Source organism: Barbatula barbatula (assembly GCF_947034865.1).
Source record: "Barbatula barbatula genome assembly, chromosome: 4".
Classification (NCBI taxonomy): Eukaryota; Metazoa; Chordata; class Actinopteri; order Cypriniformes; family Nemacheilidae; genus Barbatula; species Barbatula barbatula.
In genome coordinates, this window is record NC_136768.1 from 7,746,164 (window position 1) to 7,773,967 (window position 27,804).

Consider the following 27,804-nt stretch of genomic DNA (forward strand, 5'->3'; position numbering starts at 1 on the left):
TTCTATAGTCGCTTTGAATACCAGCATCTGCTAGTTGAATACCTGTTATTGTAATTCTTTCTCTTGCATTCACAAACAGATGGACTTCATGATTTTAAATAATGTATTGTGCCCTGGCTACAGTACTTTGTGTTCAGGCTCCATGCTGGTTGTGGATCAGGAGCAGTCTTGGCTCCGTGCGGGGTCAATGATGTCATCCCTTATGGCTCTCTGTCGTTGTTGTGAGTGAGAACATCTTTTCCCTCCATCACCAAATGAAGAAACCTTAAAATAGGTTGTTGATGTGGGCAAACCAACATCACGGTCATGTGATCGTGAACCTCCACGCCAACAACGATCAGCGAGGAGCAGAACAGAGTTGTTCTTCATCTATTGTCAGTTGTGCATATGTAGTGGATTGTCATGACATGATATTAATTCTGTTCAATCAGTGGAGACCTTTGTATATCCAGAATACATATTTTATTTTGGTTAGGCAGAGAAAATACTGTTCAGAGGAAATGAAACCAAAAGCACACCAAAAATAAACTCTTTTCATACAATTGGCCCTCTTTCTTTTGTCGGCTGGCATTTTGATGGGAGCAGAGACGGGCGTTTATATGCCCGTGCTAAGACTAAACAATGAGCGAGGCATGTGGGTGGTGGAGACAAGACTTTGGTTATTAAGTTTTTTGCCTAGAAGCTGAATCTGGCCTCATGAATTGTTCTAAAAGAGCACAAACAGAAATGCTTTGTATCATTTCCTAAACGGACACTCTGGGGCTTTCAATGGTTTATCGCAAAACATCGAAGAATACAAAGGGGTCTATAAAATCATGCAGATTGGAATGTTTTGGTTGGTTTGTGGGCCCTTCAGAAGAAAACCAGTGCAAGTCCGGCCCAAGGGCTCTATTATCATTTTATTGAATTGACTGAAGCCCCATACTATCGTCTGGGGGCCGATCTAATCTTCTAAAGAAAAAACAGGATAGAAAACGAGTCCTTGGTTAGTAAAAGGCAATTTTGGAGTAGTCATTTTTAGTAAAAATTTGTGCAACTTTTGATTAAGTTTATGTTTTAATATATAAAATGAAAAGTCAGATTTTTTGGGGAGTTTAAAGCTTTTGTAAAGCTCTAAATGTTACTAAAATAAACATGAAATTTACTTGTCATTACAATCACCAGAAGATTTTACTGACGACCTTACAGAGATTAACGCAACGTGTACTCAAGGCAATTTAAAATATCAGAACTCAATCTTCCTCTTCCGCAGCCTAATAACACTTTTAATTGAAATGAATTTAGCACAGCAGAAAAAAATTACAGTTGGCAGATTTCGGTAAATAGCACAGAAACGAACAAACAACGAAGAATAATGATGTAGAGAGGAGAGAGAGGCCTGACGATGTTCATCTGGAACAAGAGTCCAGACAAAGGCTTTCCGTTTTCAACTTCCTCTCTGATTATATGGGTGCTATCAGGCGGTTGGCGGGCACGTAGGTCTGAGGTCACATGTTTTTGTTGTTGTCATGGTGATGGCACTGGCTGCAGGCAGGTGAATCCAGGAAGGGCAGCGCTTGCTCTGTGCTGTGGAGACGGAGCTCTCTGGAGTTCAGGTCCACGCAGCACTGGGAAGAGAAAGTGTATCGTTTGTGATGTAACAAAGTCCTTTTCTAAAACCTTCATTGAAAAATTCCTTTTTAAGACATTTTATTGCTGTTTTGTACACTTTTTATTTGTAATATTTTGAGAAGAATAACACTAAGTGCCACTCTCAGTACCTGGTGCCTGATAACATGGGGCGCTTGATTCTGCTCATTGTTTGTTCAGAAGTCCACATTGGCTTCAGGATAATCTTTTCTTGCGTACATTATATTTTGTTTCTCCTGACAGCGATGATCATTTGCATATATTAACACAAATCCGTCCTCCGCAGTTTGTCTGATCTAGCTTTCTCCCTCTTTATCAAGATTTTAATAGCATTCAGCCTGCTCCTCATAACTGCCTGGAATCAAGAAAACCTCAAAGGGGAATTTCTTCCTGTGACATGTAAAATGATCTCGAATTCAGCTCCACTGGTTCAATATTTAGATATGATACATGTTGTGACCCATTTTCTCTCAAACTCCTTCCTTCCTTGAAAGAGCTAGGTTATTTTCAACAAAGCATTGGGTCAAAAAGGGGTTAACCTGTTGGGGTGTAAATTAATCTATTCTGGGCGCGACTGGGTTCGTGTCTTTTTTGACCCTTCAATTTAGAGTATTATTAAATATTTGTTTTTTATCATCAGTTTAACATTATCTGGGTTAACTTTTCTCAAATTGACACACTGGTCCAGTCAACAGCACTGACTGTGCATGTTTTCTGAATTTGAATCTGATTCTTTTCCTTACTTTTATTTTACATTTACTGTGTCATGAGAACGGCCTCTTTCCCATGAGTGGCCGTGGTTTCAGTGGCGACAGCCAACACCCAGCGTTGGAGAAAAGATTTTGATAAATTATTTTATTTACGTGGATGTTTTTTTCTCCATTCAGATTTGTCTGGGAGGTTAATAACACACTTTTCTGCCAGAACACACATTTTAATGTCACTTTACTCAGACTTTAATGTAAGACTTGATCCCAATGCGCAACATAAATGGTTGCAGCTGAATACAAATACAGAGCAGAAATGGGTAATGGTGGTCTTACTTTGAGTTCCAGCAGAGTCTGTAGACCCAAACACACCTCAAACGTTGCATCCTCTGTAGACGGAGAACAAATGAGGTTTAAAATAGGGCAAGAGAGACTTTGTATCCCCTGTAGGTGGGATTTTATTCTTTGGCTAATTAGAAGAGATGGAGCTTATTAAAACTGGCTTTATTGGACTTCTTTTGTATTTGCTAATAACACAACCAATATGGCCAGGTTATGGGTTAACTGTGGCACTAAAAGTGATAGTTCACCCAAAAATGAAAATTCTGTCATCTCTTAATCGCACTTTGGTCTTTTCAAACCCATATTACTTTTTTTCGTCCGCAGAACACAAAATGAGATATTTTGACAAAATTTGGTAATCGAACAGCACTGGCCCCCATTCACTTCTATTGTTAAAACCAATGCAAGTGAATTAAAGTGAACCCCTTTCTTCAGAATATCTTCTTTTGTGTTCTGCAGAAGGAAGTAAGCCATACAGGTTTGAAATGACAAGAGGGCGAGTACATTTTGACATCATTTTCATTTTTTGGGTGAACTATCCCTTTAAAAAAATTGTAATGCGTTCCACTGCTGTCGGAGTTGGAAAAGGTCAGTTGCTCACCTCAAAAGCTGAATGTTCAAACAAGCTGAAATTATATTGCATTATACGCTTTCAGACATTCTTTAGATCATGTGTGGGTGCATTTTAAGAGCATTTTGCATACTGATGGGCCTACTTCTCCTTTTCGTACCTTGTGGAATATACTCATGTTTGCATAAGCTCTATCTTGACTGGTTCAAACTGGTTTTGTGAGCACCCAAGTTTTTAAGTGGTTATTTTGGGTTTCACTTGATTAATCATGGAAACAAGTTGGTATGGGGGTCCTTTGAGTGCTGTCGTGTCTTCGTGGATTTATGGTGAACACAAGACGTCTAACCTATGACTTGTGCGGTGCATTGGACTTTTTCCCTGCCCAGCTGCAAGGGCAGAGACTTAACCGTCTCCACCGTCGATTCAGTGAATGGCAGCTTCCCGTGGGGCTTTTCTTCATGGCTGGTTTTCAGTCTGCAATAAACACACATAAATTATATGTTCATGTAAAGTGGTACGTACATATGTATATACACATATGTAGGTCTTAGTCTTTAAATAAGTTGTGATCTTTAGAGAAGATGTTCAGCTTACCCCAGTCTTCTGCAGCATGTCTTAGAGATGCGGTTGTGTTGGCACCCTGTGTTTATGGATAGCTTCACCTCTGCGTCACCACACTGCAAAAAAAACCTTTGTTGTTCACACGGTTGCTTTATTACAGTCTTTCTTGTTTGAATTTTTACACCTTGTTTTTTTTATAGAAATACACATTATTAGCCAGAGTGGAACAACACTGCTCCGCCTGCCAAGAAGTTTCAAACAGGGGGCAAACTGAGAACAGACAATCATCTTCTTGGTCTTTTTAAATATGCTTTAGTTGTTCATTACATTGCATTGATTTCTCGGTTTTGTTTTTGCCACGTCAAGCAGTATCGCGACTGATGGCTTGATGATAATAGCTCTGGTTAATAATGGACCATCACTTTAAAAGTTTCTCCGTGGAAGCTCTTAATGTCCAGTAAGCTGGCTTATTTTCATGGTGTCCTTTAACCCGATATTCCATCAGCGCTTGCGGAAATCAGAGCTAAATTATGACCCTGCGTTTGTGCAGCGTTTGGTTTTTAGTAGACCTAATAGCCTGTTCATGCTGTTGGCTTGACCATTATGTGTAAATGATTTGTTCTGTATTTGGTCAGCAGCTTCAGCCGATTAACTGAGTGGACATCCGTTCGTTTTCAGACGGTCACACATTTTAACACATGGAAGCTACACACACACACAGAGTGAAAGCGTAGAAGAAAAAATGAAAACAAAAAAACGTTATTGTCCTCTTTTCTTTAATTTTACAAACATAGTGCAGGTTATTTGTAAAAACTATATAGTTTACTATATTATTAATAATGTATAATATATTCATATTTGTAATACTTTAATAATGATGTTTATATAATGTATGTTCAAATTAACTATGTTTTAATCTAAATTGTTGATAGTATTTTTATTTCAAATATATTTTAATGAAAAACTATTGCTTGCCTGTGCAAAACTCTGATTTCAAGGGTGTTCTGGTGGTAAATAAGGCATTACTTGATGCTCGCTAGGGTTTTGAGTGCATTAGCTTGTACGTTTGTGTTCACTTATTGGCCCGAGTAAAAAAACATCAAATCATTGATGTTGTGACATAAAGTAAACCGAGGATTATTTTGCCCGTGCATTTGTTTTGCGTGCAAAATTATAAATCCATCACCGTCGCACCATTTAATGAGTCCTTCATGTTTGTAGCGAACGTTATATTTCATAATTAATGTTAAGACTAAAGTCAAATCTCTGTTTCTCATTTTAAGCAATTGTAATAGTGATAATGGCCTTGGTAAATGACACTAATGACTTCATCGCTTTACACCGTCGGATGAAGCAACAGCTATTTTGAGAGATTTGGAACCTGTTTGCGACATATGCTTTCACAGCATGCATGAGGACTTAAACACAATATGGTTTCACCTACGCACTGGCCCACACAAACATTGTCAGGCTCTTTGAGTCTGCTCTGCACCTCTTTGCTTACTGTACAGTTAATAAGCGAGCGTCAGCACCGTCCCACATTCAAAGGAGATGAGAGGTTTGCTGCAACCTTTCTTCGCATTTCCTGTCACTCAAGGTGTGAGCTGTAACCCCCCCAACTTTCCTACCACATGAAGAGTGGGACGCAACATCTTTGGTATCAGGGCGTCAGACTCTCACCGTTTCACAGAGGGCCCCTCTCACGCGTCGTTGCGACTCTGTACTGTTTCTTTGTCTTTCCTTGTGTTCACGATCTAAACACATCCACATAGTGAAAACATTTGATTCTTTTCTCTTATGTTTTTCTTTTGTAGTTTCAGCCGTGCAAATGAATGAAAATTAACGGTTTCAAAGAAACGATACAAAACAGATTTCCTAGTTTACAGTTCAATTGAAATAATCCCCCCGTGAGCTATTATGGCTTTATTCGATCGCATATGCAAAATCTGTGTATATGTGTGCGTGCCGGGTGTGCAATAGAGAAAAAATCATGCTGTTCATAATAATGACAGCCCTGAATGGAGAAACATCATGCTTGACTTCTCAGCCTGAAAGTGAAATGAATCTTTCCAGAAGAGGAAGCATGTGACCAGTAAGGTGGATTTGCTACGCACAACCCTGTCCCATTTCAACTGCTCTTCCATATTGAAGATTTAATTTGATGCATGAATTGGAGTTTCATTTCATCTTTCAGTTTGATGATAGGAACATCATGCATCTGTTCTGGAACATTCAGTTCATTCAGAACGCATGTGTGCTGTTAACAATCTGAACAAAATGGCAGTTTATAACTATTTTATGTAATTGGTGCCTAGTTGGTATGAATTTATATTATATCATTTATACGTTGCTTTTTGACCCAGTGGTTAAAACTAGAGTGAACCTTCAATTATGATTTCTTACTAATCCATTCTTTTTGTACAAATCCCGTCGTATGAATTTATATTATATTTAGGTCGTGTTTTTTATTAGATCAGATTGGTTCTTGAACATTCAGCATTGAAGAGAATTTAGTTTTTCATATTCAATAACGTGTCTCTATGGAAAGTTTGGTCCTCAGTTGTAACATTTTGTATTCTTATTGCATAATTAATAGTGATGAGACCCCGTTACAGGGAGGGATCGCTTATGCTATGTTCCACACAACTGGGTTTTCATATATTTCCACCTCAAACCCAGAAATAAATATCTGGAACGGCAGTCGAAGTCGGACATGGGACCTCGACTCAAGATCGATCAACCCTGGCCTCAGGGAGACGCAATATATTAAGTCACACCCAAGATGCTTCCAGTGAGATTAGAACGGAGCCAGAGATACTGTTGTTATTATAGGCAGATAGAAGGGCCTGTAGTACTTCCAGTTGGAGAAAGCATAACAGATAACAACCCCCATTGACATCCTTTAAAAAAGCTTGCCTCTGTTCTTCTTTCCTGCGTTTCGCTGGAGCGTTAGCATTAGCCGTTACGCTTTTTTTGGCTAAAGATTTCAAGTTTTTCATCTGGTGTCTTTGGCGCAGAGCTACACATTTCAACAGATTGACCAATTAACAAGTGTTTATGGAATTCCAGCCAATCAAATTACAGAGGTCAAGCAGCATTTCAAATTGAAGACAGTCTGCAGGCGGGTGCTTATGACTGCGATTGTAGAGTGAGATGTGAGAAGGCAAACATAACAAAGCCAACGGTTTTACAATAGAAATGATAAATGGAAAGATTTTCAGAGATGCAAACTGCAAAAAAAGCTAACTGCTTTTATAAGTGAAAACTTATAGTGTGTTAAGTGTTCGACTTGACATGCCAATGTGACGGATGTTTATATTTACAGTGTGTTCACAATGTGAATGAATGTTTCACTAATTATCCTTCCTGTCAGTTTTTATTTTGTTTTATTTCTGTATTATTTTGTCTAAGAAAACATAATTTAGTTTTGAACTTAAGTGTTATTTTGGAAAAAGAGTTTTATGTTTAATTGTACCGACGTCATGACGTCATTACTGTTCTGGCCGTGCTGCGTCCTCAGTATACTTTGAGCGCGCTGAGGAGAGGTAAGCTGCTAGCGGTGCTCCTTCAATATTATGTATAAAAGTTTGTAGAAGTTGAATTGAGTACATGATATTCAGTTATATTCATGTTTAAAGTGTTAGAAATGTATTACGAAGTGTTTTATGCATGGATGGATTGGATTTAATGGTTTTATAGCGGAGTACAGCGGTTTGAGTATGTGTGTGCGTCAATTGAATGCGGTGATTTTGGCCGATTTATGATTTGGTCTTTGATCTGTGCAGGTGATAAAATCACAGCAGCAAACATTTCATGCTGTATCTCTATTCCATCCAGGTATGGTTTATATTTGTTCATTGTGACAATTTATTAATTGTTGTGACGATTTATGTTCCTTAAATATTGTTTGTAATGTGTCTTCATCCATTTTATTGTTAATTTGACCATTTACTGTTATTGTGATGTCCTGAGTATACTTTGAGCGCGCTGAGGAGAGGTGATAAAATCACAGCAGCAAACATTTCATGCTGTATCTCTATTCCATCCAGCCACAGAAAATAAACTCTCCAGACCAGCAGCAGATCCAGTTGTCCTATGTTTTCCTTCAATTACACAACACAACGCAGATCGTAATAGAGCCCTTAATCGTCTGATGGTCAGAATTGGGCCGGTTACAGTGGTGCCGTGACCCGGATGAAGATCAGCTCGCCTTCCACGATCTTCGTCCAAGAATCAATGCCGTTTGGTCGCCGGTGGATGCTGCACTTCACTCAAGGTTTCAATGAACAGTAACACAAATAGGTTCATTTTTGCTGAACGGGACATTTCACTATAATTAGCGCCAGTATATTTACTTTTTTTACTTTAGTATCCTACAATCATTTGTTGTGTTGGCGCTTAAGAAGTTTTCTTTTACATTTGGTGTTTACGTTACTCATTGTTTAATGAGGAATGATGGCACATGGTTTCAATGTAGACAATTTTAATGCTGATGGGAACATGTCAGATTCAAGTTTTGGGAGAGGTAGACTTTTCAGTGACCGTACATTCACACCTGTTGCAGGGAGGGGTAATGTAGAACGAACATCACCTGAACTTTGTTCCACACGAGTAATTGAACAAACACCTAGTCAGTTAAGGGGTAATCCATTGTCAGTCTGCCCAGACTTAAGTGATCCAACATGGTATAATCTCATAACACACATTGCTCAGGAAGTAGGACAGACTATAATTTCTACTCAAAGTGGGGTAGCGTATGGGGAAAGAGAAACCAGCACTGCACAGACTCGGAGTTTAGGTGCAGGTCAGTCATTCTCAGAGGCACCCTCACTTAACTTGACAGGAGTTAAACTAGTCATGCAGTCTGAAGCAAAAGAGCCTCCTGTTTTCCGGGGAGATGGAACAGATAAATTCAGTGTGCACGAGTGGGAGGATTTGATGGACACTTACCTACGGAAAAGAGGCATACCAATGTTGGAGCACCATCATGAAATTCTTTCAAGGCTGATGGGTAAAGCCAAAGACATTGTTAGAATTACTCTTCGCAGTAACACTTCCCTAAGACCCTCTGAGAACCCCAAAGTGATATTTGATATACTGAAACAGCATTTCAGCGAGGTCAGATATTCCTACATGCCTTTAGCCGATTTCTATGGCACAGTGCCTGTTGCCGGAGAAAACCCAGTCGAATACTGGGTCCGGTTAAATAAGGCTGTGGATGTTGCAGAGGAGGCTTTAACTAGACTTGGGCGAAAGATGGATAATCCATGCCAGGAGGCAGCCATGATGTTTGTCAAACACTGCCCGGACTCAACTCTGTCAGCCATTTTCAGATTGAAAGCACCAGATAAGTGGACAGCGAGCGAGGTACAAGAGCATCTTGACCGATATCAGACTGAGCAAAAGGAACAGTTGGCAGTCAAATCCAAGCGTAACTTTGCTGTGAGAAACGTTACAACTCATACCCAGTCACCTATGGAGTGTGAGCTCGCCACTGGTGTTTTTCCTGTCGTGCCATCTGATAATGTTAATGCAAACACACCACCTCATCCACAGAATGACGATAACTGCATGAAAACCCTCATCGGTTTACTTGATCGTGCTCTTTCCCAAAATAGTCAAGCAGAAATGAGGCGTCCTCGGCCAAGCCAACCTCCTGTGAGAGCATGTAAGGTATGCCATTCCTCTGAGCATTCAACTTTAGCACATTGTCGACGACAACGACTTTGTCTTGCCTGTTTCGAACCTGGTCACATAAAGAGGGACTGTGCAAATATCCAACCCAGTGATCGCAATCAGGTTGCACAGCCACACCAAGGTTCACTGACTTTAAAATAGTCAACCCACACCTGGAGAGGGGACGTGTGGGTAGAGTGGAGCAAACCCTCGAAGATGATGATCTTATGCAAGTTTATGAAAGTGCCTGTGCACAAGCTCCTGTTGAAGTTAAAGTGATTGCGCAGAATATGCAAACCCTTGAAGTGTTTGATCAATTGTTTTATGCTCCCGTCTGTGTTAACGACAAATTCCAGATGATGGGAATGTTGGACTCCGGATCCATGGCATGTACTTTCAGTGAAGCAGTAGAGAGCAGAATGCTGAGTGAGGGTGTGTTGTTGAAGCCCACACCATTGTCACAGGACGTAATGTTAATAGGCTGTGGAGGTAAAGCAACTAAGCCAAAATGTATGTATGAAGTTGAGCTGAAAGTGTATGGCGAGAAATGTTTGGTACCTGTTCTAGTTGTGCCTGGACAAAGGGACGACTTGATCATTGGTACCAACGTGATTAAGTTCCTCATGCACAGGATGAAGATCAGTGATGATTACTGGAGGATTGTGTCTAACAGTGTCTCAGAGCCATCTTCATCGTGTGAACAGTTCTTGAATATCATGGCAAATACTTGCCGCTGGAGAGGAGGAGATCCACCTGACAAGGTTGGAACTGTTAAGCTTCAGCAGTCAGTCACCCTAATGGCCAAAAAAGAGCACCTTGTCTGGGGAAAGCTGCCGAGTAATACTGCCATGTCACCAGGGAGTACTGTGATTGTGGAGGCCACTTCTTCCAGATCCATGCCACGGGACATCATCGTTGGCCGAGTTGTTACACCGTTGTGGGGAGATCGTTGGGTTCCTCTAAAAGTTACCAACCTTTCAGACAAACCTGTCACCCTAAAAAGAAATCGTAAGCTTGCAGATGTGTTCCCATGTCTGGCTGTGGAAGATTTTGAACTCTTGCAGGGTTTCAGTCATGTACAGTTGCCTACATCTGGGAATCCTTGTCAACTTGGTACCACAGCTGATTTTAAACAAAGACTGAAGGACATAGGGCTCAGTGACATCGACATTGAAACATGCTCTGTTAAGGATGCAGCAAGAGAAAAGCTTGTTCAACTGCTTGAGAAATACCATGATGTATTTTCTAAGCATGCTCTTGATTGTGGGGAGGTCAGCGGTTTTGTCCATCGCATTCGCTTGACAGACGAGCGTCCATTCCGACTGCCATACCGTCGAGTACCACCCGCTCACTATCAAAAATTACGCCAGGTTCTCTCAGAAATGGAAGAGCAAGGAATAATTCGAAAATCAATGAGCGAGTATGCTTCGCCTTTAGTTCTAGTATGGAAGAAAGACGGCGGCTTGAGGATTTGTACGGACTTTAGATGGCTGAACGCCAGGACCATTAAGGATGCACACCCACTCCCACACCAGTCTGACTGTCTGGTTGCCTTGGGTGGAAACACTCTCTTCAGTACTATGGATTTAACGTCAGGTTTTTATAACATCCCCATGGCTGAAAAAGATAAAAAGTACACAGCGTTTACTACTCCAGTGGGACTTCATGAGTACAACAGGATGCCTCAAGGGTTGTGCAATAGCCCAGCATCGTTCATGCGCATGATGTTGAGTATTTTTGGAGACCTGAATTTTAGTAGTCTGCTGTGTTACTTAGACGACCTACTGGTGTTTGCGCCTGACGAGAATACAGCTCTGGAGCGTTTGGAGGTAATATTCCAACGATTGAGGAGCCACAATCTCAAGTTAAGTCCAAAAAAGTGCCATCTGATGAGGGCATCCGTCAAATTTTTAGGTCACATCATTGATGGAAGCGGTGTTTCTGTTGATCCTTCGAAGGTTGAGGCCATAGTCAAGCTGTCAAAAGCTGATCTCATGGAAGAAGATGGGTGCACTCCATCTGTGAGGAGGATTAAGTCTGTTTTGGGAATGATCCTTTATTACCAGCACTTCATCCCAAATTGCTCTTCCGTAGCCAAACCACTCTTCTCCTTAACAGCCGGACAGAAAAGGAAGTCAAAGGTCAGAACCGAGGCCAAGGCAGGCACATACAGAAAGCTCAAGCCAACTGACTGGACTTTAGAGTGTGATGATGCCCTTTCTAAGCTGAAAGAGAGCCTACTGGATAGTGTGGTCTTGGCACATCCTGACTTTTCTCTTCCTTTGATCTTGTCGATTGATGCTTCTCTGGATGGACTTGGGGCTGTGTTATCACAAATACCAGCATGTGAGGAGAAAGCTCGTCCCATTGCATTCGCAAGTAAGTCCCTAAGTAGCTCTCAGAAGAGGTATCCGGCACACAAACTCGAGTTTTTAGCCTTAAAGTGGAGCGTGTGTGAGAAATTCAGTCATTGGTTGAAGGGCCACACGTTCACTGTATGGACGGACAATAACCCGCTCACTTATATTCTAACCAAGGCTAAACTCGATGCTTGCGAAATGCGCTGGGTATCTAAGCTTGCGGCTTACACCTTTGACCTCAAACATATTGCTGGAAAGAAGAACATTGTGGCTGACGCTTTGAGCCGAGATCCTTTTGCAAAAACAGTCAGTCACAGGCTCCTTACAGAGCGATATGGTGGTTTACTCACTGAAGCTGCAGGTGTAACTGAAGACGGAATTCAAGACACTTTCCGTTTACAAATGAACAGTCTTCAGCCGAATTCTGCAGTGTTCTGTGATCACACAGCAGTCGGAACTCATTTGAACCTCCATAATCAATGGGAGACTGTAACTGAGCTGAGGGCTATGCAGGCAATTCAGGCTATTCAGGATGCAGTGCCGCTTGGTTATGACACAATTTCTGCAATCCCCCTTGAGGAAATCCAACATGCCCAAGAGTCAGATCCAGTCATCTCAAAAATTATGCCCTATCTGACTCAGAAGAAGCGTCCATCAAGGCGAGAGAGGGTTGGAATGGATGCCAGGGCTCTAGCTCTTCTTAAGCAATGGGATCGGCTGAAGATTCAAGATGGAGTAGTCTATCGTGTCTCGAAAGATCCTCTAAGCAAGCACAAGAGGTTTCAACTTGTACTTCCTTCTAGTCTTAAGATTGAAGCCTTAACCGGCGTACACGATTTTGCTGGGCATCAGGGACAGTCAAGAACTCTCCAGCTAACCCGACAACGCTTTTTCTGGCCTAGAATGGAGCGTGACATAAGGGACTACGTCAAGTGTTGTCAGAGGTGTATATTGGCCAAAACACCAGAGCCATCTGCACGAGCCCCGCTTGAGAGCATTAGAACTTCTACCCCTATGGAGCTAGTATGTTTGGATTTTTGGAGTGCCGAGGACAGCAAGCAGCGTTCTGTAGACGTATTAGTTGTGACTGATCACTTCACAAAGTTGGCACATGCCTTTCCATGTGTAAATCAAAAGGCAAAACAAATTGCAAAGAAGCTGTGGGATCACGTCTTTTGCATTTATGGTTTTCCAACACGCATTCATACGGATCAAGGGACCAACTTTGAAAGTACCCTCATAGCAGAACTGCTCAAGCTGGCAGGTATTGAAAAATCCCACACTACAGCATACCACCCGATGGGAAACGGTGGGACAGAGCGGTTTAATCGGACTCTGGGCACTATGCTTCGTTCTCTGCCACTCAAGGAGAAGCACAAGTGGCCCGAGCAGATACAGACTCTGACATTCGCATATAATGCCACAGTACATGAGACCACTGGTTATGCCCCATTCCAGTTAATGTTTGGTCGCATCCCAAAACTACCTGTTGATGTCATGTTTGGGCAGGTGTTACATGACCCGGTGATTGTTGACCATGGCAGCTATGCGAAAACCCTCATGTCTTACCTGCATGAAGCAACTCGCATTGCTCAGAAACACACTGAAAAAGAGCAGAAAAAGCAGGCCAAGGGTTACAATCGGAAGGTTAAGGGTACATGTTTGAACATCGGAGACAGAGTGCTCCTTGCAAACAAGAGTGAAAGAGGAAAGAGAAAGCTCGCCGATAAATGGGACCCAACTGTCTATACTGTAAAGGATCGGAGCCTTCAGACAAACATATACAAACTGGTTGACGAGGAAGGCAAATCCAAAGTGGTGCATCGAAATCTGATTCTGGATATCAGCTTCCTACCCATTGAACCACCTCAAGATGACATGGACATACAGTCTAAAGCTGACAATACGGAGAGCGAGTCTTGTGTGTCTGAGTTGTCTGACTCGTTGGAAGAGGAGAGTTCTGATGAGAGAACGAGGGCATGGGTGCTTGAAGGCCGAGATGATGCTCTGGAATCTGATCATTCAGTCTACAGTCGAAGAAGTGTCTGCGAACAAAATCCCAGTGAAAATGAGGCTGTTGGGGGTTCTGATCACGTACCTGTCATAGGGATCGAATCTTCTGCTAGTAGTCCTGACTCATTAACAGAAACTGTGAATGACACGCATGATAACAGTAGTACTGGCACACAAGCACAAATTCCAACTGACACACAAGCACAAATTCCAAATGACACATTGGGTGTTAGGACCCGTGCAGGGAGGGTGGTCAGAAAAGTCAACCGTTTAATTGAGTCCATGGCACAGAGACCATTTTATGTTCAGAGAATGGGGTCATCCTTAGCAAGGAGATCAGAATCATTTCTTTCTCTATTTTAAAAGGTATTTGGTTCTAGGAAATACTGTGAAAATGTATGCAAGATGTGAATTTCACGAAGTGTAATTTAGACCAGATTATTGGATGTTGTACAAGGCAGCATACTGTTCTGAGAATGTCTAAGACTTGATCAACCTTGGACTTTTCTTGACCTGTAAAGCGGGTAACTTACTATGTTGAACTACGAATGAGTTTCGTTAAAAATCTAGGTCTGTTGGATCAAATGTGTTATTTGGTCAGGATATTAGTGAAATTCAGGAGGGGTGAATGTGACGGATGTTTATATTTACAGTGTGTTCACAATGTGAATGAATGTTTCACTAATTATCCTTCCTGTCAGTTTTTATTTTGTTTTATTTCTGTATTATTTTGTCTAAGAAAACATAATTTAGTTTTGAACTTAAGTGTTATTTTGGAAAAAGAGTTTTATGTTTAATTGTACCGACGTCATGACGTCATTACTGTTCTGGCCGTGCTGCGTCCTCAGTATACTTTGAGCGCGCTGAGGAGAGGTAAGCTGCTAGCGGTGCTCCTTCAATATTATGTATAAAAGTTTGTAGAAGTTGAATTGAGTACATGATATTCAGTAATATTCATGTTTAAAGTGTTAGAAATGTATTACGAAGTGTTTTATGCATGGATGGATTGGATTTAATGGTTTTATAGCGGAGTACAGCGGTTTGAGTATGTGTGTGCGTCAATTGAATGCGGTGATTTTGGCCGATTTATGATTTGGTCTTTGATCTGTGCAGGTGATAAAATCACAGCAGCAAACATTTCATGCTGTATCTCTATTCCATCCAGGTATGGTTTATATTTGTTCATTGTGACAATTTATTAATTGTTGTGACGATTTATGTTCCTTAAATATTGTTTGTAATGTGTCTTCATCCATTTTATTGTTAATTTGACCATTTACTGTTATTGTGATGTCCTGAGTATACTTTGAGCGCGCTGAGGAGAGGTGATAAAATCACAGCAGCAAACATTTCATGCTGTATCTCTATTCCATCCAGCCACAGAAAATAAACTCTCCAGACCAGCAGCAGATCCAGTTGTCCTATGTTTTCCTTCAATTACACAACACAACGCAGATCGTAATAGAGCCCTTAATCGTCTGATGGTCAGAATTGGGCCGGTTACACCAACAACAACAAATACGTGTGTGTATATGATAGATTGAATAATTCAAGATTTCTGCATTTTTAGAATGCCGAACTATTATCACAATTAATGAAATGACTGTTTTGTGGTAAATGTTGTATTAAATCAGCATGTACTGTATATACAGTAAATACATTTTTTTCCTTTAAGAAATTTCAGATGTGATAACAATTTGCATATGGCAACCTGCCCGAGAGTACCCGAACCTTTTTTACCCACTTCAAGCACTGACAATAATGACCATCTGCCTGTACATTACTGTAGCTGAGTTGGACAATGTAGCATTCTCTTTTAATGGTCTAATTTCATAAGAAAGGATTATTCTTGTTGTTTTAAAGCTCTCGTGTTGACACTAGACTGTCAGTTGAGATGTGGAGGCTGTGGAAATGAGCTACTCCAACCCTGTGGTTTAAGCTGCTTTAATTTCGGGACTATTTTTACTCTGCTGGAGTGATGGTGACGGAGCCCACAGAATGACACTCAATCTGTGCTACAGTAAAACAGAGAGCGAGTTTTAACAGCTTGGCTATGGGGAAGGGTCTTAATGATTCTCAAAGGTGTTGGAAAACCAGGAAACATCAGGAAATTTTTATTGTTTCTTCCAAGCCTCAAAAAGTAATGAAAAATAATTCAACTTTCAAAGTCGTAGACGAGTCGTCGTAATTTCTCTAGTAATGATAATACATTTATTTTTTCTAGCAATATTATTTATATTTTATAATCATATGTAAATAACCTATATTATAATAAGAATTGTATGTTTTCACTTGTTTTTATATAATATAATATTTTACTAAAAGTGCTGGGTTAAAAAAATAACTGGAAAAATGAATAACTTGAATAACTAGAAAAAGAATTATAGTCATAAACCAAAAGGCTTGGGAATCCTTTATCTTTGCTACTGTATAATATTAATTTGCAACTTTTATTTATTTATCTTAAATACATTCATTTTTTTGTTATACCCATTGTGTTGCATGTTAACAAAACAATTGAAATGACAGGTAAGACAGAGTTGGTCTATACAATGAGTCACATGTCCACCAGTTACATCATCTCTATTGTAAACATAACAAGAGGTGCTTCACAAATTTGAGCATTTTAGACACGTCCGGCTCTTAAAAACCCAACCAACCAGAACTGACTGCTCCCTAAAAAAAGGACCTCTGAGTCATGGGGAGCCAGAATCCTTTTCATATCACCTGCATCATGTGGACAGACAGCTTGATTTTAAAGCAACCATATCAAGTGGTTTGTTGTATTACCTTACACTGGACCACAAGAGCTGAGAGGTTGGATGCTCTCTCGCCCACTTTCTTCCTGTCTTCGTCAATGTCCTCATCCTCGTCAGACCTGAGGCTCTTCTCGCTCTCTTCTGGAGACTCTCTCTCTTCTGTGGAGTCGTCCACAGTGCTCTCGCTTCTTTCCTCTGGTTCTCCGCCCTCTTTGCTGTCTATAAGTGGAGAGCGAACGTGAGACAGGGTGTCCCGGGCTTCCCCGCGCAGACGCGGGATGTTGCCCTCCAGGAGGCGTCGCTGCACGATGCTATGGGGTTGCTGCACACGGGAAGAGGAAATGATGTCAGCAAAAAAAATTAAAGGATGTATACTACCATTAGTATGTCTGCTGAATGCAGTATACACAGATTTTCGGCATTCTACATAGAATATTTACAAAACGTGATTTTCAAACAGTACTGTTAGAACTTTCTCACTAATCAAACACAGGGGAACCTTATCTGACAGTAACATTCTAAGCCATCAGGATGAGTTCCCCCTGCTATGATGGACAAAATCAGTTATTGCTGATGCTTATTAGATGCATCAAACCCCCAAACTCTTATGGCCCAGTGGTTAGAGCATATAGTTCGGATGTTGATTCAAGTCGAGCCCAAGCTTTTTTCTTATTGTTCAAAAGGAACCTTATCTGACAGTAACAGTATCAGCCATCAAGGCAAGGCAAGGCAAGGCAAGTTTATTTGTATAGCACATTTCATACACAATGGCAATTCAAAGTGCTTTACATAGAAGAAATTAAAAATATCCATTTGATAAAACAGTTAAGAAATAAGAAAAAATAAAAGTAACCAGTTAAGAATAAAAAAATAAAATAACATAGTTTAGAAGAAATAAGAAAAATAAAAATTAACCAGTTAATAAAATAAAATAAAATATAGTTTAGATTAGATAATCAATAAAATAAAGTACAGCGCAAACAGTCGGACGGTCAGAGGCACAGTGGCACATTAATCAAATGCAAAGTTAAACAGATGTGTTTTGAGTCTGGATTTGAATGTGACTACTGTAGGAGCACATCTGATCTCTTCTGGAAGCTGGTTCCAGCTGCGGCTCGCATAATAGCTAAATGCAGACTCTCCTTGCTTAGAGAGAACCCTTGGTATTTCTAGCTGATGCGATCCTAATGACCTGAGTGTTCTTTTGGGTCTGTATTCAATGAGCATATCTGCAATGTATTGAGGTCCTAGGCCATTGAACGATTTATATACCAGTAGTAAAACTTTAAAATCTATCCTATATGTAACTGGTAGCCAGTGTAAAGACCTGAGGACTGGTGTGATATGATCATATTTTCTGGTTCTGCTCAGAATCCTTGCCGCAGCGTTCTGTATGAGCTGCATCTGTCTTATGGTCTTTTTGGGAAGGCCAGTAAGGAGCCCATTACAATAATCCACCCTGCTGGTGATGAAAGCATGCACTAGTTTCTCTAAGTCTTGACTAGAAACAAAGCATCTAATTCTTGCAATATTTTTCAGATGATAGTATGCTGATTTAGTTATTGCTTTGACATGACTACTGAAGCTAAGGTCTGACTCTAGAGACACACCGAGATTCCTGACTTGATTTTTTGTTGTTTGACCTTTAGAGTGAAGGTACGCGTTCACCTTGAGAACTTCATCTTTATTTCCAAACGCAATGACTTCAGTTTGCAGTATGCATCTCCCTGCTATCATGAACAAATTCAGCTAAATAAAGATGTTTATTTCATTCATCAAACCACCAAAGTAGTTATGGCCCAGTGTCGGCACATGGTTATATTCTATGTAATGGTGGTTTGAGTCCAGCATAAGGTTTTTTCCTATTGATCAGAGGAAACCTTATCTGACACAAACATTCTCAGCTATCAGGATGCGTTCGTCCTACTAAAATGGATAAATTTAGCAATTGCAGCCTTAACAGCTCAGAACATACTTGTTGTGGGTTATAAAATCAACATTTAAAATGTTAAGACCTATGAACTTCAAGAATTTCTATATGACTTTATGTCGTATCTGACTTACATTCTCAGGTATCAGCATGTGTTTTAAATGTTTTTCCATTTTCAAGTTCACAGATGTGAGGTGAACTGAGAATCATTGGGAGAAGAAAAAGTTAACATCATTAACCAAGCTGGCAGAACCATTATCACTGTTGTTCCTTCCCTAAAGACATTAATTTACAGCGTGTTCTTTGGAAGTGCATTTTAAAGGGGAAACATGTGTGAGACACCGTAAATAATCCAGCATCATAGAAATCTTTATGATACATCATTGTTAAACACTTCCTCTGTTTAATCTGTTCATCTGTTGGGAGAGTCCCGTCCACAAACTGGGAGTATTCAGACATTATTGTTATGAAGAGCTTCTTTCTTTTGGTTAAATTTTACTTTTTACATTAAAATAATCATGTTTTTTTATTTAAAAGTTGCAATTTTACTTAGAATGCCTTTTAATTTTCATCTTTGATTATTACACAAAATATTATAAAGCATTTGAATAATTCTGAATTCATTTGAATATTTGATATTATGCTTGTAAAATGAAACTGCATGTTTGAGGTTACATTTAAAGGTTTAATATGTAATTTTTTGAAGGATCCATTGACAGAAATGCAATATAAAATACATGTCTTAAGAGGTGTAAAAAGACCTAAGTTTATGAAGTGTTATGTTTTAATACCTTAGAATCAACTGTTTCTATCATATGCGGATTCAATTTTACATTAGCTCTTAATGGACAAACTGTGTTTAATAAATACGGAGAAGCGAACACCAACCTCACCTCTAGATGCTGCTAAATTTCGTAAACTGTTTTTTTAAAAGGCAGAGCAATCCACACATTGTGCAGTTTATATATTGCAGATTCTGATCCCTATAACTCAGCTGTAAAGACCAGACTGCAATTTTATCTTCATCTGGCACTCCAATAATTATGAGGACCACCTGAAAGTAGTTCTCACATAGGCCTACTCTCAAAGGGGAAGCTGAAAATACACAGAGAAACCTAGATTTGAATGGCCTTCTCTTTCCTTCCTGTTCCCTTTCGTCAATGTGTCTAGCATTCTGGTTATCGCTCGCTTAACACATGTGCTCCAGACCCTGCCGTGTCCCTCCCGTGTTTTCTACCGTTGTGCTTTAAATTATAACTAGATTTCCTTCAGCTAGAAACCGCATTATCGATCCACAGCTGTGGAATGGGGGGTGTTATTGTATTTTTTATCTAAAAGGCTTTTGTGTTTCCACAAAGGAGGACTTTGTTGTTTATGCGACTGGCAGTTAAGTGCAGATACGCAAACAGTTTTGTACCAGTTTGTCATACTGCTGCAAGATCAGCACACATTTACAGCATTTTTCATGAACTTGAATTCTAGGCCTACAAATCAATAGTTTCTGTTTCTTGTGTCGAGTAACGATACTGTACTCATATTTTCTTGTTCTGAAAAATGCAAAGTTCAATGATGTCTCCCGTCAACGCTCATTTTAACCTCCGTAGTGACATAACCTCCACAGGACAGATATACTTGTGACAGATAGCTAGACAGGCAGTGGACCATTTTGTTTGACTTTCACCTCAGACGGACATAGAAGAGAGAATGGTGGGGGAAAACCGAGCGGTTGGAAGGTAAATGCCACCGTTAGTACTGTTATCATTTAATCGCATCGCTCTGCGATCGGCTGGTTTCAGAAGGGCATTTTATTGATCCTCTGCCAATTAATCCTGTGATGAATGAGAATGCAGAATGAGAATCAGAAGTGACACGAAATGGAGATGTGATGATTTCGGATTTAAAGTGATAGTTCACCCCAAAATGAAAACCTTTACGAGTTTCTTCGTTCTGTCGAACACAAAGGAAGATATTTGGAAGAATTTCAGGAACCAAACAGATCTCATCCACAATCTGAGGGCGAGTAAATGATGACAGCATTTTCATTTTTGGGTGAACTACCATTTTAAAGTAGTGTTGTCCATCATAATGGCATTTGTCTGTAATGAATTATACATAATATTAGATAGTGACGGATAATACATATGCAGTGATTGGAAGCCCAAAATAAACATTCAACCTGTACCATCTCTTCTCTGAAGTGTTTAGTGTAAATACTGCAGGTGAATCTCAAATTTGTCCACAAACCGGTCCAGGTCATATTTCACCCCAGAGACAAAAGAAAAAAACTGTGAAATGATCTATGTCACTTAAACCTATTTTGACTAGCGTTTACTGTAATTTATAAGCATCCAGTATGAACAAAAAAAGATTGTATGTATTATTAAAACATCATTCTAGTATTTCTTATACTGCTTTTCATTTATGATCAAAAGAAACTTATTGTAATGCAGTACATCTTACTGTATTGCGTAACGTTTATTTTATCATAAACGAAACATAAATCATTTAGATTTTCCAAATGAAATGATGTCGTATATGTAATACAGATCCATTGTATGTTGCCAGGACTGTGACGGAGTTGTATTTATTTTCCAGGGAGAGATCATTCAGTCTGTTTTTTTAATTAGCCATGTTTCTCTTTGCTTGTTCTGGGTTCATTCACCGAGCGGAGCAGATTGATTTTGACAGGATTGATCACAGCATTATGTCTCTCTCTCCCCTCTTTCTTCTCAAAACAGGCTTTCGCTTTAACAAGTGATTCATGTAGCTGTGATTCAGAGATGCTCTTGTGTTCTACTGAATCTGTTCTACAAGTCTCTATAACCTTTTACATCTGATTGTGCAAAGACACATCAGACGCCTTAGTGAAGACATAGAGGTTGCCATGTTTCTTCATCAGGAAACATGTGCATATTATATAGTCAAGGTAAAATGGGGGGACGTGACATAATGCTGTTACATAACATGACCAAAGCAGATAAGAAAAGCATGTGTGTTCATTTTAAAATAAACTCTAATTAACTGCTTAAATTCCTATTAAAACCTCTTCTTTACTTCTAGAAATTGCTTCATTTAATTGTACAACTAGATCATTTAGACCCTCTAAATCAATTCAGAAATGTGTCCACGGACAGCCATTCATACGGAGCATAATGATCCATGATTCATTTGCATAGTTATGTGAAATAAGATGTGTGTTATTTTGAGATTGGCGACCTTAGACCGAATGAGACAAATCGCTGTCCCAACCTGACAGAGCTGATCATTGTAAGAGCAAAAAGCATGTTTGACCTGCGGGGGGAACAGCATGTGATAGGAAACACATTGTGCCGTTGAATTTTGGGTAAATAGAGGTCAATGGTTATTAATTGTGAAATGATTGTACTTGATGGGGGCTTGTTGAATGTGTCAAGGGGTGCTGTAGCTTGTTATAACTGCAGTGTCCCTGCCTTACTGTTGCTTTAAAATGAGCGGGGATATAATGTGGATCCATCGGATGTGATCGAACGAAAGCAATTGTGGGATTTTTATTTGATACGTTTTATCATATTTAAACTCGTGGTTGAAAGTAAAAGATCATAGCATATTACAGTTTCGAGTTACTAAACGTATCGTATTATTGTTTTACTATATTTTATTCAAGAATCACTATACAGTCATATTGAGATCCAAATAATACATTATTGTCACGTCTCCCATGAATCCCACCCATACTGAACATTATTAAAGGATCCATGTTCTGAAAGCTGTCTTGAAATACCCTAATATTGAAACGTAAAATGTCTAAACCCATTGTGATGCAAATTAGTTTAATTGTGATAAAAGGGATGTCATGCAGAATAATAATTTTCGACGTGGTTTATGATATACCCTGATAAAGATATTATAGTCGATATTAATCGTCTCTCTCTCTCTCTCTCTCTCTCTCTCTCTCTCTCTCTCTCTCTCTCTCTCTCTGTCTCTCTGTCTCTCTGTCTCTCTCTCTCTCTCTCTCTCTCTCTCTATCTGTGTCTGTCTGTCTGTCTCTCTCTCTCTGTCTGTCTGTCTCTCTGTCTCTCTGTCTCTCTCTCTCTCTCTCTCTCTCTCTCTCTCTCTCTCTCTCTCTCTCTCTCTCTCTCTCTCTCTCTCTCTCTCTCTATCTGTGTCTGTCTGTCTGTCTCTCTCTCTCTGTCTGTCTGTCTCTCTGTCTCTCTCTCTCTCTCTCTCTCTCTCTCTCTCTCTCTCTCTCTGTCTGTCTGTCTGTCTGTCTGTCTGTCTCCCTCATTCAGAGAGTCATGTGATGTTCCTAATGGTTGCTCTCCTCTCCTGATCTCTCGCCCCAGCACCAGACATCCTCTGACACACAGAACATGCAACTGCTATTTCTCTCTCTCTCTCCATCTTAACCCTTTGTCTCCAGCGAAGCTTTTGCACAGCTGTTTGTTTTCCCCCTGGACACAGGTAGTATTTTTAGCACCTTTCCTGGAAGAACATTTCGTTTCTCAACTTCTGTCAATTCCCGATGGAGAAACAAGTGAGACAGATGTGAGAAAAAAATGCCCAGCCTCTGGTCAGGTTACCTTTATAATTAGCTCTAATGTGTGGCTTTTCTAAATCCCGACACGGGATCATTTAATCCTTAGAGAGACCATTATTAGCTCATTATCATACTTCACACTTGTTCTAGTGTCGATAATGTGCAACAAGGAGCCTGATCGACCCGTTTGGTTAGCACATATTTTGCGGTTTAATGACCGTCCCTCTTATATAATAAACATAATTAAATAGACGTGAAATGCTGATTTGAGCTAAAATTATTTTATTATGTGAGAAGTGTGACAAATCAAACTTGGAAATATTTGTTTCTGGCACAAAAGACCTTTTATTTACATTTAGTCATTCAGCAGACGGTTTTATGCAAAGCGACTTACAAATAAAGTAATAACAATATATGTTGTCATTTGAAACCAATTGTTCAATAAATAGACTAGCCAATCAGAATAAAGTATTTTGGAGAGCTGTGTAATAACATGATTTGATAAACGTACCAATCAGTGAGCTTCATGACGGCATGCATGGTGCGCATGCAGCCCGCACGTGCAGCCCCCCGCTGTAACTCACACTTTAAACACTGGCAAATGCACGGCCTTGGATGACTAAATAAGCAATTCCAGCAGAACAAATAGACATTTCTTTATATTGCAAGAAACAGAGTAAAGCGCATTTCTATCTCCATCCGCATCCCCTGTGCATGAGTGCTGATCTGAGTGTGCCCTCGTACTGTTTTGCTCTCTATGTTCTGCTTCACAGAGAGAGAGAGAGATTGCAGAGGGCCTAAGGACCAAAGAGCTGCAAAACAACAGTAGAGTTACATAACGGTAATGATTTCACGTGACGCTTATAAGTTAATGCTTTCCTGTGACTCGGTGGTTAGAGCATGGCGCGAGCAACGCCAAGGTCATGGGTTCGATCCCATGGGATTGCACATACTCAGATACAATGTGTAGTTTAATAAAATGAAAGACGCTTTGGATAAAAGCGTCTGCCAAATGCATAAATGTAAATGTTAATGAGAGAGGCAAATTGTGAACTCTTGGTCCTCATATACACACATTTACACTCCAGCTATCTGAATGAATAGGACATAATGCCAAAAATTTAAATCTGTTTAAAATCTTCATAGACAGGGATAGGATAAGTGTTTTGCTTGAATCTCCACTCTTTCAGATAGTTCTCCTATGAAAACGATCCAGAAACATCTAATGAGTTTCAGAGAGATTTCAACAATGTCACACTGAGTTCACGTTTGCCAAGTCAGAAAACAATAGTCAATAGTATCTTAGATTTTAATGTGATCTCCAAAACCAAATTATTTTAGCGATTCGTTCATTTTCATACGGTTAAAATGTTTCAATAATGACATAGTTTATGTCCATTCTAAGAAATGATAGAAACAAATTTAAAACAAAGTTCATACTTAAATGAAACACAACTAAGGACATCATATTTATTTTCTGAGCTCTGCACTTGACCTGAGATACGATCAGTTCCTTTAATGGGTTGAATAAGTGATAAAAACACTTTTGCCTGTCATTAAATATCCGTCCGTCTCTCTCTGACTTGCCAGGACAGGCTTGACATAAAGGTGCTTCCACGATCAAAACCCGGTGATTAATTCCTTATGACAGCCATAACAAAGCAGGCAGGAAAGAGAGGACAGAGATAAAATTGTTCCTGACATTAACGCTTTTTCAAGCCAATAGCTGGTGTTTAAAACAGCTGCATGCCAAAAATCACAAATACAATATAGTATTCCATAAGACAAAACAACTCCTCATTCGGTTATCTTTAGCTCCTGCGTTTTTCTGTTAGCGTCTGTCTCGGAGAAGCTGTGACTGAGCCCTTTATAAGCCGCACAGATGAGCTTCGACTTTCCCTGCTGTGAACAGAGATAATTTTAATAGGCTGTATTATCACACACAGAAATGCATGCGTCCCTGCCTGAAAGCACATCAAGTGGTCGCATTCTGAAGGCTTTCTTGGAGTGCACGCTGGGAGTTTGGGGAAGTGCCATTTACTCCCAGTAGTGGCAATAGATGACAGCAGGACTGTTAGTTTGCTATTGAGAGAGAGAGATCGACTTAAAGAGGACAATGGCCTCTGTTGGTCAGAACGGGCTAAATGTTTGGTTGACTGGTGTTTGTTTATTTTATGTTGTGTATACAGTATATCCCAGTGCATTCCAGTGACCGTGTTTGTACATACAGTGTACACCACCCTTAGAGGATTCAATCCAGACAGTAGACAGTGTAAATTTGTAAATTTGAAAGACAGGTGTTTCAAAAGGGTGGGATTAGAGTGATTAACCAATTATATTGAATATTTTATTTGGGTACAATACATGTCAATGGGAGGTCCCCTTCATGACGTGTGCGTGTGACTGTCATCTACCCGTATGGAGGGGATGCCGAATACCGGATCTACGGATGTGTCAGAAACATTCACTGCTGGAGGCGCTAAATAATGCATTTTCTCAGCAGTGCGTGATGGGATACGTACACAACCAAACCTGCACATTATTTCGCAAATATAAACACACACACAAGATAAATACATAAATAAATCCATAGGTTGAAGTGCCACTCACCAGGTCTTTGGAGGTGCCCAACCTCTTCAAGCCATCCAGGGGCAGAAGGTCCGCTGAGTCTTTGTGCGTGAACTGGGTGGCCTGTTTAAGTCTCCTTTGCTGATGCATGATGGCTTTGTCCCTCATCTCTAACTCTTTCTTTCCCTCACTCATGATCTCCGGGAAGGTTAAATACACAAACTCGTCCTAGCTGATTAAACCCTGAACCGCTGCTTCTGACGGATGAGAGCCAGCAAAACTGTGACCCTGATACAGAGCTAGACGATTTCACACGTGCACATGAATGCATGCAGACGTGCGGATCAGTATATCTCCTTTTCTTGAAAGATTGAATATTTGACTTGATAAAAATGTCTGAGAAATAATCAATCTTGTAAGGAATTACTCCTCTTTAGTCCAGTATTATGATGTAATCTCTCGTGGCAGGTGATCTTGATATCTGTTGATTGACAGCTGTCACTCCAGAGCAGTGGTTGTCATGGTGAAGCGTGTGTGTTGTAGATATCTTCAGCCGGTGTGCGTGCCTGTGACGTTTGCTCTGTCCTTGGTGCAGAGGCTGAATGTGTCATCTCTTTCGGTTTCTCGTATTTTATCTCCCCTCCCCTTCTCTCTCTCTCTCCACCTCCCTCTTGTTTCTCCACCCGCCTCCTCTCTTAGATCTCAAACCTCGGTCCTCACTTCTCTTAGGTTGGCTTTACAAAGCAACATCCATGAATGTGTACCTTTGATTCGCGTGGAGTGACGAAATACTGAGAATGGCCTTCCTCTCATGACTTCCCACATGTAGAGTAACAATCCTACATTCAGTAGAGCGTCAAGTGTACACTGGTGCCAGATCTATAATAGGCTTTCTTACGCACTTGTACAGCTTGCCGTTTAATCCAGGACACTGTGCTGGTTTTCACTGAAGATATAAGCCTTCTCTCCTCACTTTGTCACTCCTTACATGTCAATACTACAGGTGCTTTACTGAACTATTAGTTCTTTGACGGATGGATGGATTTTACTGAATACCTCTTAACTACACTGTCTATTCATTTCAATTACATTTATTTATTTTGCTTTTTTTAAATGCATGTTATTTTAAAGCAGCTTTCTAAGAAAGGCCAAAGATGTTTAAATAAAAGTAACCCAGGACTCAACTGGGCATATATGCAAATATGATACATGATGATTTTTTTTTATCTCCCAGTGATGTAAATTGTCAATGTTTTGTAATGCCAATTTGGAGAAATTGTCCTGAAAATAATATCACAACACAACAAATTGCAGTAGTCCTTAATAGTAATTTCATTTCAGATTTTACATGAATTTTTATTATTTAATTTTGTGGTGAACTTTGACCTAAAGTCAGATTAATTTGAATAATATTAACCCTGGAAATCAAACCTGTGACCTTGCCGTTGCTCTACCAGTTGATCTACATAAAAGCTGTATGCTATGTCTAATGTTGGATAAGACTCTGGCAGATGGAGCACAGGTGTGGGGTTGATGGAGACCCAGAGGTGGACGTGGGCTAGTGAACCTCAGGATGGTATAACTCAATGCGCGACTAGAATGGAAACAGATATGGTAAGAATGTACAAAGGATATTAGTAAAAAAATAGGGCTGCTAGGGGTAATAGGGCTTTTATCTAAATGTGACACCATCGGTATCAAGCTATAGGTCTGCAGTGTTTCTGCTTCTTTACACCTTGTGTAGCTCGATAGATCAAAGTGTCAGTTCACCCCAGCAGGACACATTAAACAGACATCCGAGGGTTTGTTTTCCCAGCTCCGATTTGCTGGAGATGTTATCAGATGGCCACATACCGTATATAACAGAAAATTTGCAAAACCGACCCTCCCCCTGCTCAACCCTCCATTCCCTACCAGTACAAACCACGCTGCTGGCTATTTTAAAAGAGGTCACCGTAATGCGGAACAGTCACCTTTTCTTGTAGCCTGTTCTCTTAATATTTAGTAAATTTCTATGTTCTTTTATGGTGGGTTGTAACTTGTGTTTGTGATCTTATATTTTTTTTAAGCTAAAATATTATATTTATTTGGATTCTGCTTATTCGCAAGGAATAACAGAGCAGAGAGAAAGAAAGAGAAAGAATAAACCTTACGTTGTTGTAGTGCCACCAA

General features: G+C 40.0%; 2 protein-coding genes across 3 annotated transcripts in view; one reads left to right on the plus strand and one right to left on the minus strand.

The window, feature by feature from the left end:
* Positions 1-27,804, plus strand: part of itfg2 (integrin alpha FG-GAP repeat containing 2) — a 46,047-nt gene that overhangs the window by 17,672 nt on the left and 571 nt on the right. The window contains exon 12 of one of the 2 annotated variants that reach the window (XM_079455237.1): positions 124-551. The exons of the other annotated variant lie outside the window; for it this stretch is intronic. Coding sequence (XP_079311363.1) covers positions 124-191 — 68 coding nt within the window. The 3' untranslated portion in view covers positions 192-551. Of the gene's footprint in view, positions 1-123; positions 552-27,804 lie in introns of those variants that run through there. 2 annotated transcript variants of the gene reach the window in all.
* Positions 443-26,487, minus strand: nrip2 (nuclear receptor interacting protein 2). Its single transcript, XM_079455239.1, has 6 exons — positions 25,675-26,487; positions 16,650-16,940; positions 3,844-3,926; positions 3,596-3,723; positions 2,673-2,725; positions 443-1,607 (listed from the first exon to the last, which is right to left on the minus strand). The coding sequence occupies exons 1-6, from the start codon at positions 25,825-25,827 to the stop codon at positions 1,488-1,490; spliced, it is 828 nt and encodes a 275-aa protein (XP_079311365.1). The 5' UTR covers positions 25,828-26,487; the 3' UTR covers positions 443-1,487.